The sequence below is a fragment of the Euprymna scolopes genome, chromosome 11 (genome assembly GCF_053919585.1).
Source record: "Euprymna scolopes isolate OS-2025 chromosome 11, ASM5391958v1, whole genome shotgun sequence".
In the NCBI taxonomy this organism is placed as follows: domain Eukaryota; kingdom Metazoa; phylum Mollusca; class Cephalopoda; order Sepiida; family Sepiolidae; genus Euprymna; species Euprymna scolopes.
In genome coordinates, this window is record NC_136492.1 from 19,081,114 (window position 1) to 19,095,554 (window position 14,441).

At 34.8% G+C, this 14,441-nt stretch overlaps 1 protein-coding gene across 3 annotated transcripts in view; it reads left to right on the forward strand.

The window, feature by feature from the left end:
* The first annotated feature begins 699 nt into the window (after positions 1–699).
* LOC145287787 (cyclin-C-like) overlaps positions 700–14,441 on the forward strand; it is a 125,356-nt gene continuing 111,614 nt past the window's right edge. For all 3 annotated transcript variants that reach the window (XM_080135615.1, XM_080135614.1, XM_080135613.1), the window contains exon 1: positions 700–818. In XM_080135615.1, the coding sequence (XP_079991741.1) occupies positions 787–818 (32 nt within the window). In that variant the 5' untranslated portion in view covers positions 700–786. The remainder of the gene's footprint in view (positions 819–14,441) is intronic.

Consider the following 14,441-nt stretch of genomic DNA (forward strand, 5'->3'; position numbering starts at 1 on the left):
GCGCGTACAAAATGGCCAGCCGTAATAACATAGAATTACATGGTTTAATATTAGGAAAACTACTTGTTTTTCGTCTAATTTTAATTTTTTGCCAATACTACACTGTGACAAGGCAGTTTGGTACGCAAGTGCACATTTAACAGTCTTTGTTTATGCTCGTGTGTAGCGTAAATGAAGGATAGGCTGTGAAATGGAAAATAGTCCCAGAGTTCAGGGGTTAATACCATGCAAAAGAAATTAAAAAAACTTTTTAGCCAATAAACACACAAAAAAATGCTCCCTCTCTCAGGTGGCCAGAAAGTGGGTGCTCATTTTAAGTTAAATTTACATGGAAAAGTGATCACCTCCTTTACGAAAAAGTAATTTCTCCATATCATGAAAAATATTTTTTTGCGACAGAAACGGTTTTCAGATTCGTTTTTAGCACACCAACGGGACTTAAAGTAAAAAAAAATACCGACATTTCTTGGGTGGGTTTCTACTAGGTGGAAAAGTAAATTATCTTGCCTTTGGTAATATTTATTTGTTGCGTATTTATTTTTGCTGTTGGTTTCTACCACGTTTTCTTTTTGTTGTCTATACCGCAAAATCTCCTAATTTATTAATATAGTGGTTCATCTTATAATTTTCTAATATGTTTGAATTATTCAATTTAGAAAATGCCGGCTCTAACGGAAGTAGCCGTCTACATTCGACCGGAAGCGGTGAATTTTTTTTTTTTTTTTTGTCATTCTTTTTGTCCCTTCAAACGCTGGAGAGTTTTTATAACAATAAACACAGACAATCATGGCAGGAAACTTTTGGCAAAGTTCACATTAGTAAGTTTAAACATTTTCTTTCTTTTTTTTTTTATTTTTAATATGCTATGTCGATAAAATGTTTAGTGTTTCTTCAGTACAACACTGCAACGCCACAAAATCTGCCTTTTTAAATTATCCAGTGCTCTTTACTTAATAATGTGAAATAAACATCCTACTATGCGGCCGGTGGAATATCTTGTATTTCACTTGGACGAATTAACTTAAATGTTAGATTAAGTCCGTTCTTAGACTGAAATATTTTTTAAAGAAAATTCTAATTTACTTAAACATTTTTTTAAAAATATATTTTTTTGCCCAATTTTTTCCTATTGCAGCCATTTTATTTACTATTACTTGTGATTAAGTTATTGACAAGTAGGCTAGACGTTTTCTTTATTAAAATTCCGTTAAACTTGTTTTATTTTTTTAATCCAATAAACGTTAATATTGGCGATATAAATCATTTGAAAGAAATTATTAAAAAAAACAAAAAACAAAACTATTTTGCTTTATTTACTTGTAAGAAACTTGCGTTAAGAAATTAATGTTTATGTATTCTTGCAGTTTACAGACTTTGCTAAAATATTGTTTGGAAAATCATTCTTAGCATTGGGAGGGTGGCTTTGTTAAATATTCTGTGCTTATATTTAACAATTTAATGAACAAAAGGGTGCTAGTGCAGAGAGTGATCATCCGCGCTATTTTTTAAATTGTATTTCCAAGTTTAATTAAAGTTTTGATTTTTATTCAATTGTAAGGTTGAAGTATAGAATAGGCACAAAACACCCTCCCCCTCCCCATATTAAGAATGGCTTTTAAAATAATAACGTTATTATTTCAGCACGGATCACTCTCTGCACTAATACCAACAAAAGATATCGTAAAAATTCAATTTAAGAATTTAAAAATTAGTACGGTCTGTAAAGTGCACAAGTTCCAATATTTACTGTTATAAACATTTCGAGTTTCGTGATTATAAGAAGTCCGCTCCCTCAATAAACAAGATGTTACTAACAATCAAATAATTAGCAAACTTAAAATGTTAACTTATATATTTTGAACGCAAGTTAGTCACAAATCAAGAGATAAATCAAAACTGCATTTCCTTTCAAATAATTTTTTCTGTACGGAAATTTACGGACCATGTTGAAACAATGTTACTATTTAGAAATCTATTCTTAACTTGGAAGGATGCTTTTTGAATTATTCTGTTCTTTCACCTAACAATTGTAACAATTAACTGTATTTAACTTTTAAATCCCATTCAAAAAAATAGCACGGGTTTGTATTACTGTACACATAGATTCGAAAAAGTTGTCAAAAACAAATAAACGTTATCAAAGGCAAGATAAGTTACTTTTCTACCAAACTGGATATATTTTTCGTGTTTTTATTCAATGTAACATGTTTATTCAGCTCGAAAAACATAGTGTTTACCGATGTATTGGAAAATTCAAGCGGCCTCCGCCTGGCGCCTCACTCCCTCTTTAACACGGTAAGTTTGGGAAAAGTTGTTATAAATAAAAAAAAACTAGAAAAAATACTATTAAAAACCCGCCGAATATATGTCAAGCTATGTCACGGTAACATATATTGAGCGAGTTTTTAAGAGTATTTTATCCATTTATTTATTTATAACACCTTTTCCCAAACTCACCGTGTTAAAGAGGGAGTCAGACGCCATCTTGAATTTTCCAATACATCGGTAAACACTGTATGTTTTTCGAGCTGAATAAACATGTTACATTGAATAAAAACACGAAAAATATATCCAGTTTGGTAGAAAAGTAACTTATCTTGCCTTTGATAACATTTATTTGTTATATATTTGTTTTTGACAACTTTTTCGAATCTGTGTACAGTAATACAAACCCAGAAAATCGCATTTAAATTTTGCAGAGACAAGTAGTTTTCGAGATATAAAGATCTGTAATGCACTGGCGGCCATGTTTGTTATGCGCGTGCTATAAACAAATAGGGATATTTTTTAACTTTTTTTTTTACGACGTGGCCTAGTGTATTATAAACACCCCAACATTCCCAAATTAAGAACGGCTTTCGGAATAAACACCCTTCCCCAAACCTCGAAAGCCATTCTTAACATGGGGAGGTTGGGGGTATACCGAAAACCGTCCTTAACATGGAGTGGGTTGGGGTGTTTATACTACGCAGGTCGTAAAAAAGTACCAAACGGCCTTTAAAAAAATATGAAAGATAAGATTAAAAAAAAAAAAATAGACGACATTTTAGAGTGGGGGATCACTTTCCTATATAAATTTAACGTAAAATGAACACCCACTTCTTGCCTATCTAGCGTTCAACGAGACTTAGAACCTCTAACATTTTTCAAGTTTGGTGACTAAGGTGAGGGGTGGGGCAAAACATGACAAATTCATTTTTTTCTTTTTTTTGCTGGGGGTGGGAGAGAATTATAGTAGAAACATAAAATAACGATAAATTTCATTAAAATTTTTTTGGAATTTTTGGTAAATGTGACATGGTAGACCAATACACAACCTACCTTTTAAAAACTTGTTTTCCAGGGGTAGCAGTGTCAGAAATTTCGTGAAAATAGTGAATAATTCCACCCCATCTTTCCAAGCTTATAACTCCTCGAAAAATGTAATTCAAGCCCTAATTTTTTTTTTCAATTAAAGGAGTAAGGACCAAGGTTTTATTTAAAAAAAAAACAAAACAAAACAATGTGTTTTTTTTTTTTTAAAAAGGTTTTAAACTTCGGACTTTACAGGTAAATTTCTAAAAAACTGATTTTTTTTTTTGTTTTAAATTTGAATATATTATTTATTGACCTTTTCTCTTCAATTTGTGATATATAAACCTATTAAACATAAATTAATTATTTACTTTTTAATAGACATTTCAAAATGAGAGGCGTAAATTATTCGACCCCCTATCTTTCTAAGCTTATAACTCCTCGAAAAATGTAATTCAAGCCCTAATTTTTTTTTCAATTAAAGGAGCAAGGACCAAGGTTTCATTAAAAAAAAAAAAAAAAAGACAAAAAGAAAAAATGTGTTCTTATAAAATAAGGTTTTAAACTTCGGACTTTACAGGTAAATTTCTAAAAAACTGATTTTTTTTTTTGTTTTAAATTTGAATATATTATTTATTGACCTTTTCTCTTCAATTTGTGATATATAAACCTATTAAACATAAATTAATTATTTACTTTTTAATAGACATTTCAAAATGGGGGGGCGTGAAAATGGGGGGGCGTGAATTTAAAAAAAACGTTTGTCTAAAATATTATATTCGGTTTATTGGAAAGAACATAAAATTTCACATTGACCCTGAAAATATCGTAAAAATAGAATCAATAGAAAAATTTTGATAGATTTTTAAAATTTAAAAATTTAAAAATATTGAGTTTAAAAATTGAAAAATATTGAGTTCGGAAAATTCATTACTGTTTTAAAAAAAAAATAAAAATATTTTTATTACTTTTAAAACAACTGTAATAGTTTATTTTGGAAGTATAATCCATAAAGAAAATAAATAACCCACTTTTAACAGAGAAATTACGAGATTTTTATATTGTATTCGCAGTTTCGTGTTAGGGGTGTCAAAAATTCCTACAAAAATTCTGATACTGCTACAGGGGTCTTTGAGTATACTGAAAACGAATATCGCCTTTAAAATTAGGGCCGGCTACTAGTTTTCACGATATCGCAAACATACTTTTTCGCATGTTTCACGCAGTATTGTAAAGGGGCGGCTATACTTGTTTATGCTGCGTGCAGAAACGGGGAGGGGGACGACATTACAAGATAATGAGGGGAATCTTTATTATTATTATTATTATTATTATTATTATTATTAAAGATGACCAAAAAAAAAAAAAGAATAATAAATAAATAAAATAAAACATGATTTTTTTTTCTGAAGGAAAGAATAGATAAATTAAAAAAAAAAAAAAAAAGGATAATTGTGGCCTGGGAGACCAATACAAAACCTATCTTAAAAATAAACTTTTCTAGGCGTTTTTGGGTATGCTGAAAACGAATATTGCATTTAAAGTTTTCCGGATATTAAGCAATGTAATTCTTTGTTATATGTGGTGGGCATTGTTGTACACGCAAGCACACTCATACTTTTACTGACTCCTTTGTCTCTCAGGCTCCCGACCCCTGTCTCTCTACACCACCTCCAAGTGGCCTGCTAGCATATATATATATATATATATATATACTAGCAAAAGTACTCGTCGTTGACTGGGTTCAAAAACAGCCTACAGAAAATGGACTCTGATTTATGAAAGTTTGATAGGTTATGAAAAGGAAGGGTTGTAAAGAGATAGCTTCGAATTTGGGGTATCAAAACCAAAGCAAAATATGATGAAAATAAAAATGAAATAGATAAACCCCATAATTTATTATACCATACCTGTTCACACTGAAACATTTATCACAATATTCTGTGGATCTATATTAAAAAACCTTGTTAAACTTTATGACATATTTCAGGCGCGAACGAACACCCCATAATTTTATTATACCATATTTCTTCAAACTGAAACATAATTATCAAAGTATACTTACGCAGATAGTTATGAAAAGTCTTTATTAAAGTTTGTGCCTATTTCCATTCTATGGAGGCCAGGCGCGAACGCTGACCCCACAATTTTATTATACCATCCCTATTTAAGTTTAAAGCATACTTATCAAAGTATTCTTATGTACATCTATATCAAAAACACTTGTAAACGTGTTTTTTAATTTTTAAATTTTTTATTTCCATACTTTGTGGACCAGGCACATATGCAGACCCCACAATTTTAATGAATCATCATTATGCCAGATCAAACATATCCATTCCTGTGTCTCGATACATCTTCTATCATTATATGTGATCAGTTTTCTATAATAGTCAATCATATAGGAGCCTATTTGTGACCAGACACACACACACACACACACACACACACACACACACAGACGTTCAGCTTTATATTATAGAAAATATATATATGAGGAATCAAAAAGAATTAGAGAGTTTCTTTTTAGGAAACTTATCAGGGTAATACAAAACTCAGCAGTTGAGGTGGAGCTCACATACAGAAGAAAAAAGGAAAATATCAATATAAAGATATATACTAATGCACACATATATAATCGTTCATTCAATAGGAAGATAACAGCAATTGGGAGTGTAGTATGCTCTTTATACCTAGGCGTTTCAAAGCATAATGCTTCTCATCAGGAGAGGAACATTAGAAATGTGATATCTAGCGATAACTCCATTAAGAACAAAATAATGGGGAGCCAAAGGAAAAAGGTAAAATGTATAAATGTGGAGGGAGGAAGGTTGAAGAGTTAAAGTGATGGAGGTATAAGATGAAATTGTGATTATCACATAATGGATATAAGTGGTATGTAATGGATTTAGAGGGTTTGCCATGATACATTATTTATATGAATTAGTATATATCTTGTTTTTTTTTCTTTTTCATTCTCTGTGTGTGTGTATCTAGCTGAAGCCACTATCAATAATTTCCTCCACTCTTTATCTGTGCCTAAACCTAAATGTAGATTCCATGAACAAAGTTTCTTTCTTAGAATTGCACACCTGTGGAACTCTCTTCCTTTTGCCTGATTACTACAATATGGTCGTCTTCTAATTCATATAAATAATGCATCATGGCAAACCCTTTAAATCCATTACATACCACATATCCATTATGTGATAATCACAATTTCATCTTATACCTTCATATATATATGAAATATGTCACAAAGTTTAACAAGGTTTTTTAATATAGATCCACAAAATATTGTGATAAGTGTTTCCATGTGAACAGGTATGCCATAATAAATTATGGGGTTTATCTATTTTATTTTTACTTTCATCATATTTTGCTTTAGTTTTGATACTCCCAAATTCGAAGCTATCTCTTTACAACCCTTCCTTTTCATAACCTATCATACTTTCATAAATCAAAATCCATTTTCTGTAGGCTGTTTTTGAACCCAGTCAACGACGGGTACTTTTGCTAGTATATATATATATATATATATATATATATAATCTACTATTATATGAAAGGAACTTTGTGTGTCTGTGTGTTCATTCCCTATGGACTCAAAAACCGTTGGACCCATTTTTATGAATTTTCATACAAAGGTATTTTGTGTTCTTAGATAGGTTTGTACCGGAATGTCTTTGATAAGTATCAATAATCAAAATAATCCGTTAAAAGAAGGAACAGAGGACTTGGACCAAAGTTGACATCTTATAAAACCTAACATCACAAGTGCATTTAAGAAGTTTTATTACCACACAAGTTGAAAGGCCCAACATATAAAATCAACGGTAGATTTTTTGATATGACAAGGGCATGTTCGAAATGAATGTTTCTGTTTAGAGCACAATTAAAGTATGATACTTGAATTTTGCATTTTAAACTTTAATGCAAGCAATTATATATAAAATAATTTCATAAAAACAACCATAGGCTCTCTATAGTGCAATGTAGACTACAATATATTGTAAACTTAGTCACTGCGAGAGGTATGTGTAGCTTCCTCCAGGTGCATTGTGATAGGTCCCCAATTAGAGTTGACAATAAATCGATTTGATTGAAAAATGGGCTATTTCATCAATTTTGATGACATTAAAAATATGGGAGTGTGAAACATTCATTGATCATAATTCAATCCCGGGCAACGTCGGGCCACCCTGCTAGTATATATATACTAAATGAATAAAAATACTAAATGACTCTAATGTTTGTGTTTCATATAGAAAGAAAGGTTAAACTGTATTATGTTAATATCACTGAAGAAAATGGAAGTGTTCCCAAATCTTCAAGGGCATCCCTAAGGAGGTTATATAAGCCTTTTCAAACTTTAAATATTATTTTTATAAAATCTCAATTATATGTATAAAATTTTCGGGAAGATAATGGAACTGGTTCTGCATTTTACATCACCCTCTATGTGCCAAATATGTACATGCCCCACCCCCTCTAAGTGATCCATGGAGACAGAATCACCTTAAAACTTAAAATATGAGGTCCTTTAATAAGTTTCCAGACTTTTTCAATATGAGCACTTTTATTGATAGTACACACATGAAACTCTAGTCCCCCTTTAAGGTAATCTCCTCCAGCTGTAATGCACTTGTTGTGCCGTTCCAACAATTTCTGGAAGGCACCATGGAAGTCCTCTTGTGTGAGGATGTCAATGACCCGCATCACATCCTCTTTCATCTCATCAATTGTCTCATAATGGCAATCTCTAAGGTTTTCCTTGAGCTTAGAAAATAACCAAAAGTCACAGGGAGCAAGGTTTGGACTATAGAAAGGGTGAGGAACTGTCCTGATGCCTATCTTGGTCAAATAGTCTGTGACAAGCATAGCATGTGACCCTTGTGACAAATTTCATGCAAATCTTCCGCATTTTCAATTTCTTGTGAATAATTGTGTGTACAGTTCCCACACTGACATCAAACTGTGCACTTATTGTCTTTGTAGACACATGACGGTCCTTATCCATAAAATTCTTTATTTGACCAATCAACTCTGGTGTTCTGACTTCCTTACTCTTCCCACACCTCATCATCCCTCACAGACTCCCTGCCTTCCTTGAATCTCTTATGCCACTCAAAAACTGATACCCCATTTATTATGCAAGATTGTCCAAAAGCAGTCCTAAGCATTCTGTTGGTTTCTGCGACATGTTTTCCAAGTTTAAAACAGAATTTTATTGCATCTTGTTCTTCTAAAGTGTCTTCACGTCCAGATTGTATTTTTGAAATTCACCAGCGTTGAGAATCGGGCTTTAGTAGGGTGTATTCCAATTCCTACTGTAGCTGTTCATTTGTAGTTGAAATCCTAAAAATTGGTCAGTCATCTCATAAGATGTATAGCAATAACATACTGAATTTTCAATGGTCTACGTCAATGTTATATGCCTGTAAAAAAAAAAAAAAAAAAAGTTTGGAAACTTATGTAAGGCACCTCGTACATATACCCAATTTTAATGTTATTTGAAGCATATGTATAAGACATCCATTAAGAGTTTTCCAACATCTTAGCTTCTTCTGATTATAGAAAATGGTGAATACGGTAGCAGGGTGGCTAGTAAAAACAAAGTAATATAGTGGGTTCTTGCCTAGAATTCCCCCATAAATAAAGAACAAAAATAAAGAAAACTCTGTATGGTGTATGCACCCATGATGAAACAAAAATATCATATTCCAAAAATCGTGTAAATTGATCAAGTAGTTCTATTTTTATAAAGAAAATCACTTTTGAGCAATTAATAGGAATTTGTAGGCATCACAGCATGTATCCAGTAAGTATGAATTATTATTGCAGTATCTCCTTTTGTTTCTTCACATTTTTTAAAAAATGGTGGGCAAAAATCACTTCTTGGATACTCGTAAAATTTGATTTTCTTATATGAAAATAAAGCTGCTTGATCAATTTACATGATTTTTGGAATATGATATTTTCGTTTCATCACAGGTATGTATACCATACAGATTTTTTTTTTATATAGATGGAATTCTGGACAAGAATCATATGATGTTATAAGCATAGTTACAACTATATAGTAGTGATCCTCATTAAATCCTGAGCAACATCAGGTTTTCCTGCCAGTTGTAAATAGTTGTAATAAATAATTTTCGATATATTAAAGTTACATATTAGTGAAATGCTCCCAAAGTTTTGCCTGATAGTTTTATTAATACTTATTTGACCTGGTGTAAAATACGCTTAAATAGGATATTTTAATTTGTCCAGATTTTGTATATATTATTATAGTCGTGAAAGCAAAAAAAAAGAAAGTATTTAGGTGCCATCAGTTAGAATCGAAAGCAAAACTGTAGCATTTAAAGCTGCTGATGTTACCACTGTACCAACGTGACACGCATATAAACTGATTAAAAATAAATTAAGATGAATGTGCAAAATGTTTAACGATTTTTACAATTTTTACCCATTTTTGACCACCTTAAAAATAATTTTTAACTTACTAAAGACTCAGAAAAGAACGGTCCGTAAAAAAATCCAATCATTTGAGGCCCCAAGCGCCGCTCTGCGACTTTTAGTTTCAGAGGAGATAGTTTGAAAATATGGAGACAGAGAGACAGCTATATAGCCTTTTATATATTAGATAATCAAATTGAGTTTTATTTTTTCTTTCTAATAAGTGTCAATTGTCTTTTGAAATACGAGGGTCATTCCAAAAGTAAAGCCTCCTATTTTTTAATTCAAAAAGTTGAGCTACGAAAGACGAGAATGGTACCATTAAAATGAACAACCTTTTGTGTTCCAGAATTTATTTTTCCTCATAGTCACCACCATTCTCAAATGCACTTGTGCCAGGAGTTCAATGATGCCTCTCTGTTTCTAACGCACATCCTTGAGAGGGTTTGTTTTCTTAGTCTCTCACACCGTCAATATCTGCAACAGGCAGTGAATGCATAAATTCAGTCATCATAACAATGCAATTGACAATTTACCTCTGATCCATACAGGCGAAATGAAAAAAAATAAATAAATAAAAGGAGGCATTACTTTTGGAACGCCCCTCATGTATCTGACTTTGCTACTTTTTTGATTGACACAAAATACGCACGCTGTAAACGATGATCAGTCATGTCCTGTGTCCACCGCCTGGCACACGACGATTCTCTGAACATTTAACCCAGAATGTCACTATTGTCTAATGGATATAATTTGTTAGACCACTCTGACCACCCAGACCTGGATAATTCGTCTGTCTGCTAATTTACAATTAAACGGTCGTGTTTTACCTTGAATAGGTGCCATGCCTCTTCTGGTAGCAACCTGGACACCTATTTAAACTTATTCTTTGCATTATTTGAGTGTGTTTGCACAACGTTTCAGTCGATGTAACCTCCAACCTTTATCAGGTTTATCTTGTCGAACTCAAGAATCGGCATGCAATTTTGAATGGAACCCTTTATTTAATCTACGGGGATCGCATACTCTTATTTTAGCGGCCATGACTGGGTGGAACTCTTAAGTAATTCGCTATTCTATTTTGAGTGTTGCACACATTGAGAATGGAACCTTTAATCTCCAGAGGAGTGTAACTTACAGCTGAATTTTACCAAGTCCTTTATCCATTATGCCATGCACTGTTGCGTAAGAATGATTCCAGAATTCAAGAAGATACACCTGAAGAAAATCAGTTTACATCAGCCGAAACATTGTGAAAATGGCACTCAAATCAGAATAGTATTATATATTTTTTAATTGTTTTTTGGAATCCTTGGAGATAATGTTTTATAATTTGAGTATTCATTTTTTTTTTTTTTTTCTATTCTTTTCTGAATTTTTTTGCAGACTGTTATTCTCATCTCATAATTGTTGTTTCTCCACGTTTTGGCCAACTTATCCTCTGGCCTTCTTCAGGTGGTTAACCGCAATGGGATAGGGATGTTGAATCTTGTAACTGTATCCTCAGTAATTACTGCCTTCCATAGTTGTTGTCTCACCATGTTTTGGCCAACTAATCCTCTGGCCTGCTTTGGGTAGGATTGAAACCGATATCTTTAGACAGTACCCACCTGGAACCATAGAGATGGAACGCCTCTATCCACTGCGCCACAGAACGCCTCTATCTACTGCGCCACAGGCCCTGAAGACCAAAGGATAAGCTGGCCGAAACATGATGAAACAACAACTATAAAGATGAGGATAACAGTTTGCAAAAAATGAATACTTAAATGAGAACAGTAGTCCAAATAATCCGAATCATATCAACACATCTCAGTATTTGTATTATTTAAGCAGCTAATCTCATCTTGGTTTTTATATTCACAATATCTAGTATGTAACGTCATGAATATAAAAACTGAGATGAGATGGTAGTTCAAATACAAATAATCCTCATCTCTAATTGTTTTTGAATTTTTTGAGATGATTAATGATCTATATTATTTAGACAACTATTCTTATTTTTTGTTAATTTTATATTTCGGCCGATGTAACCTCCAACCTTTAAAATCTATTTGATTGTACCCATCATTACCATCATCATGATCATTGTATTTATTCATGTTAAAATCTATTTAATTGTACACGTCCTCATCATCTGCAGCAAGCAAGTACACGCTTCCCTGCTGCCCAGCCCAAAAAGGTCTGGTATGTCTGGGTTGGGCAGTAGGAAAGTACTCCCACAGGTCTTCAAAATAGCCCATGTAGGTATGTACGACCTGCTAACCTTTACCAGTCAAACACATATCCCATACAAATAGGAGAGTGTAAAAGTCGAATGTTCAGCACCTTAAAACCAAACTCCAAAAGCCAACTTCCAAGGACATACATGTGGGTTTAGGGAAACTCCTCCTAAAAATAAAAATGAATCCAAATTCTACCTCAACCACGACTAATGCTACAGCAGCGGCAGAAACTGACGCACTCTCTGTCTCAGTACAGCGAGTTGCCTAGTCAGCAAACTGGGATTCTTAGACCCAAATTAGTCCACCTTTTTGCATGTTGAAACTTGACAAAACTCACAGCATACGCCCTCCACCAGTACAACGTCGATGTAGTCTGCCTTTCGGAGGTCAGACTTGCAGATCATGGTCACAAGACGATCAAAATCCCTCAAAATGACACATCCTATCACCTTTACTACAGTGGTCCCAAAGATGGATCCGGTCGCCACAGTGTGGCATTGGCCTTAAGTGATCAGACGAACAACACTCTCCTTGCCTGGGAGCCAATGTCTCCATGTCTTGCCCATGTCCGCCTGCGAGGTGCCTTTTTCAACATCACTATGGTGGCTCTGACTCTATGCCGATGATGTCACCAAGGATGCCTTCTATGATAGCCTGCAAGCTGTTATGGATAGTATTCCAGCAAGAAACTTCGTATTGGTTGCAGGTGACTTCAATGCTCGCATTGGCCCTGGATTCCCAAACACATATTGGCCCCTCACCGTTGGTGACCGTTGCTAAAATAGCGATCGTCTCATCATCTTTGCTGCCATGAACCAGATGACAGTCAAGCACCAATTTCCAGCATCTACCACGCCACTTAGTCACCTGGTACTCCAATGATGTAGTCACTTGTAACCAGATCGACCATGTTCTTGTCAGAACCCACTGGGCCTCAAGCGTGCTAGACTGACATTCTTACCAAGGAGTAAAAACTGGCAATAAGCATGGCTTCGATCACACGATGGTCCGCATAAAGCTATGCCTATGCCTGAAAGCCAACCCGCTCATCAACCGCCATACAAAATGATATCTTACAACTTAAATGCCAGAAGACCAAAGTCCAGTTCCAACTCCAGATATCAGACTGTTTCGCCGGTCTTCAAGCACTTCAACCTGAAGTCTCGACAACTATATCTAGCAGTTCTTCAAAACAGGATGAATGAAGTTGCAGAACAGACCCTGGGTCAAACTAGACGACGTGCAGGGGACTGGGTCTCTGGCTACACCATCAAGCTTGCCAACAAAACAAAACAAACCTGCTGCTCTGGACACGATGATTTCCACCAGCTGTGTTGAGTGACAGCCCAGTCTGCAAGGGCTGATCGAAATGCCCACTGAACAAAAATTGCAGAAAATATGTAGCATGTAGCATTGGGGGGGGGCACGAGGAAGCTTTATTCTCCAGTCCAGCACCAAACCGTTCCAGGGAAACAGTTAGGTGATCCTAAACCAGCAAGGAGAATTCATTTCCAATCTCGATAAGTGCATACAACAATAGAGCGACCACTTCACTGCACTGTTCAACCGTGATAGCAACACCACACAACTGAACTTGATCAACACCTTGAATACATACGACTGTGACAGCTCTAACTCAACATTGCTAGAGCTTTCAGCAGAAAACACTTATGCTTCATTGACTTTGCCGCTGCCTATGACTTGGTCGGCCGTGAAGCTTTTTGGCAGATAATGCAAACAGATGGCATCCTGCCGAAACTGCTGAACTTGATGAAAGCTGTCTCCATATACACATACACAAAGGTCTGCATATATATTCAAGAGTCTAACTTTGAAATACGCTCAGGAGGCCATCAAGTATGTGCTTTCTCACTCACACTCTTAAACTGTGCTATCACTGGATCAACCCCAACTCTCTAGGCAATTTCCCAGGTGTCACGGTGAGCCATCACCTATGCATCTCTGATTTTGACTATGCTGATGAAATGAAATCAGACTCTGTGCAAAAATTTGAATGTGCCAAGTTCTTGTCTGCACCATTCTCCTATACGGATGCGAAACCTGTCCAGTACAAGTTTGTGACCTGTACAGATTGGAAGTTTTTGACCACCAATGTCTATGCAGCATCCTTCGAGTTTGCTAGCACCAATTTGTCTCAAACACTACAATCCGTTCGGCTCCCGGATATGATCCCTCAAACAGACCCTCCTTTCGTGACGTCTCCAATGGTTTGGTCACACTCTGCGCCAGCAACCAGATGACTTCATCCATGCCATCATCAACCCAGCCCTACTCCAGGGTTGGAAGAAACGATGCGGTGGACAGTGAAAACCTAGCTTAGTATGGCAAAGCAAGATGCCAGTCTAATCCTATGTTCTCGCCTCTACAGAGTACACCGCTGGAACCACGAATGGCTGGACCTGATATCGACTACAGCTTCAAACCGACGTGCCTGGGTGGAAT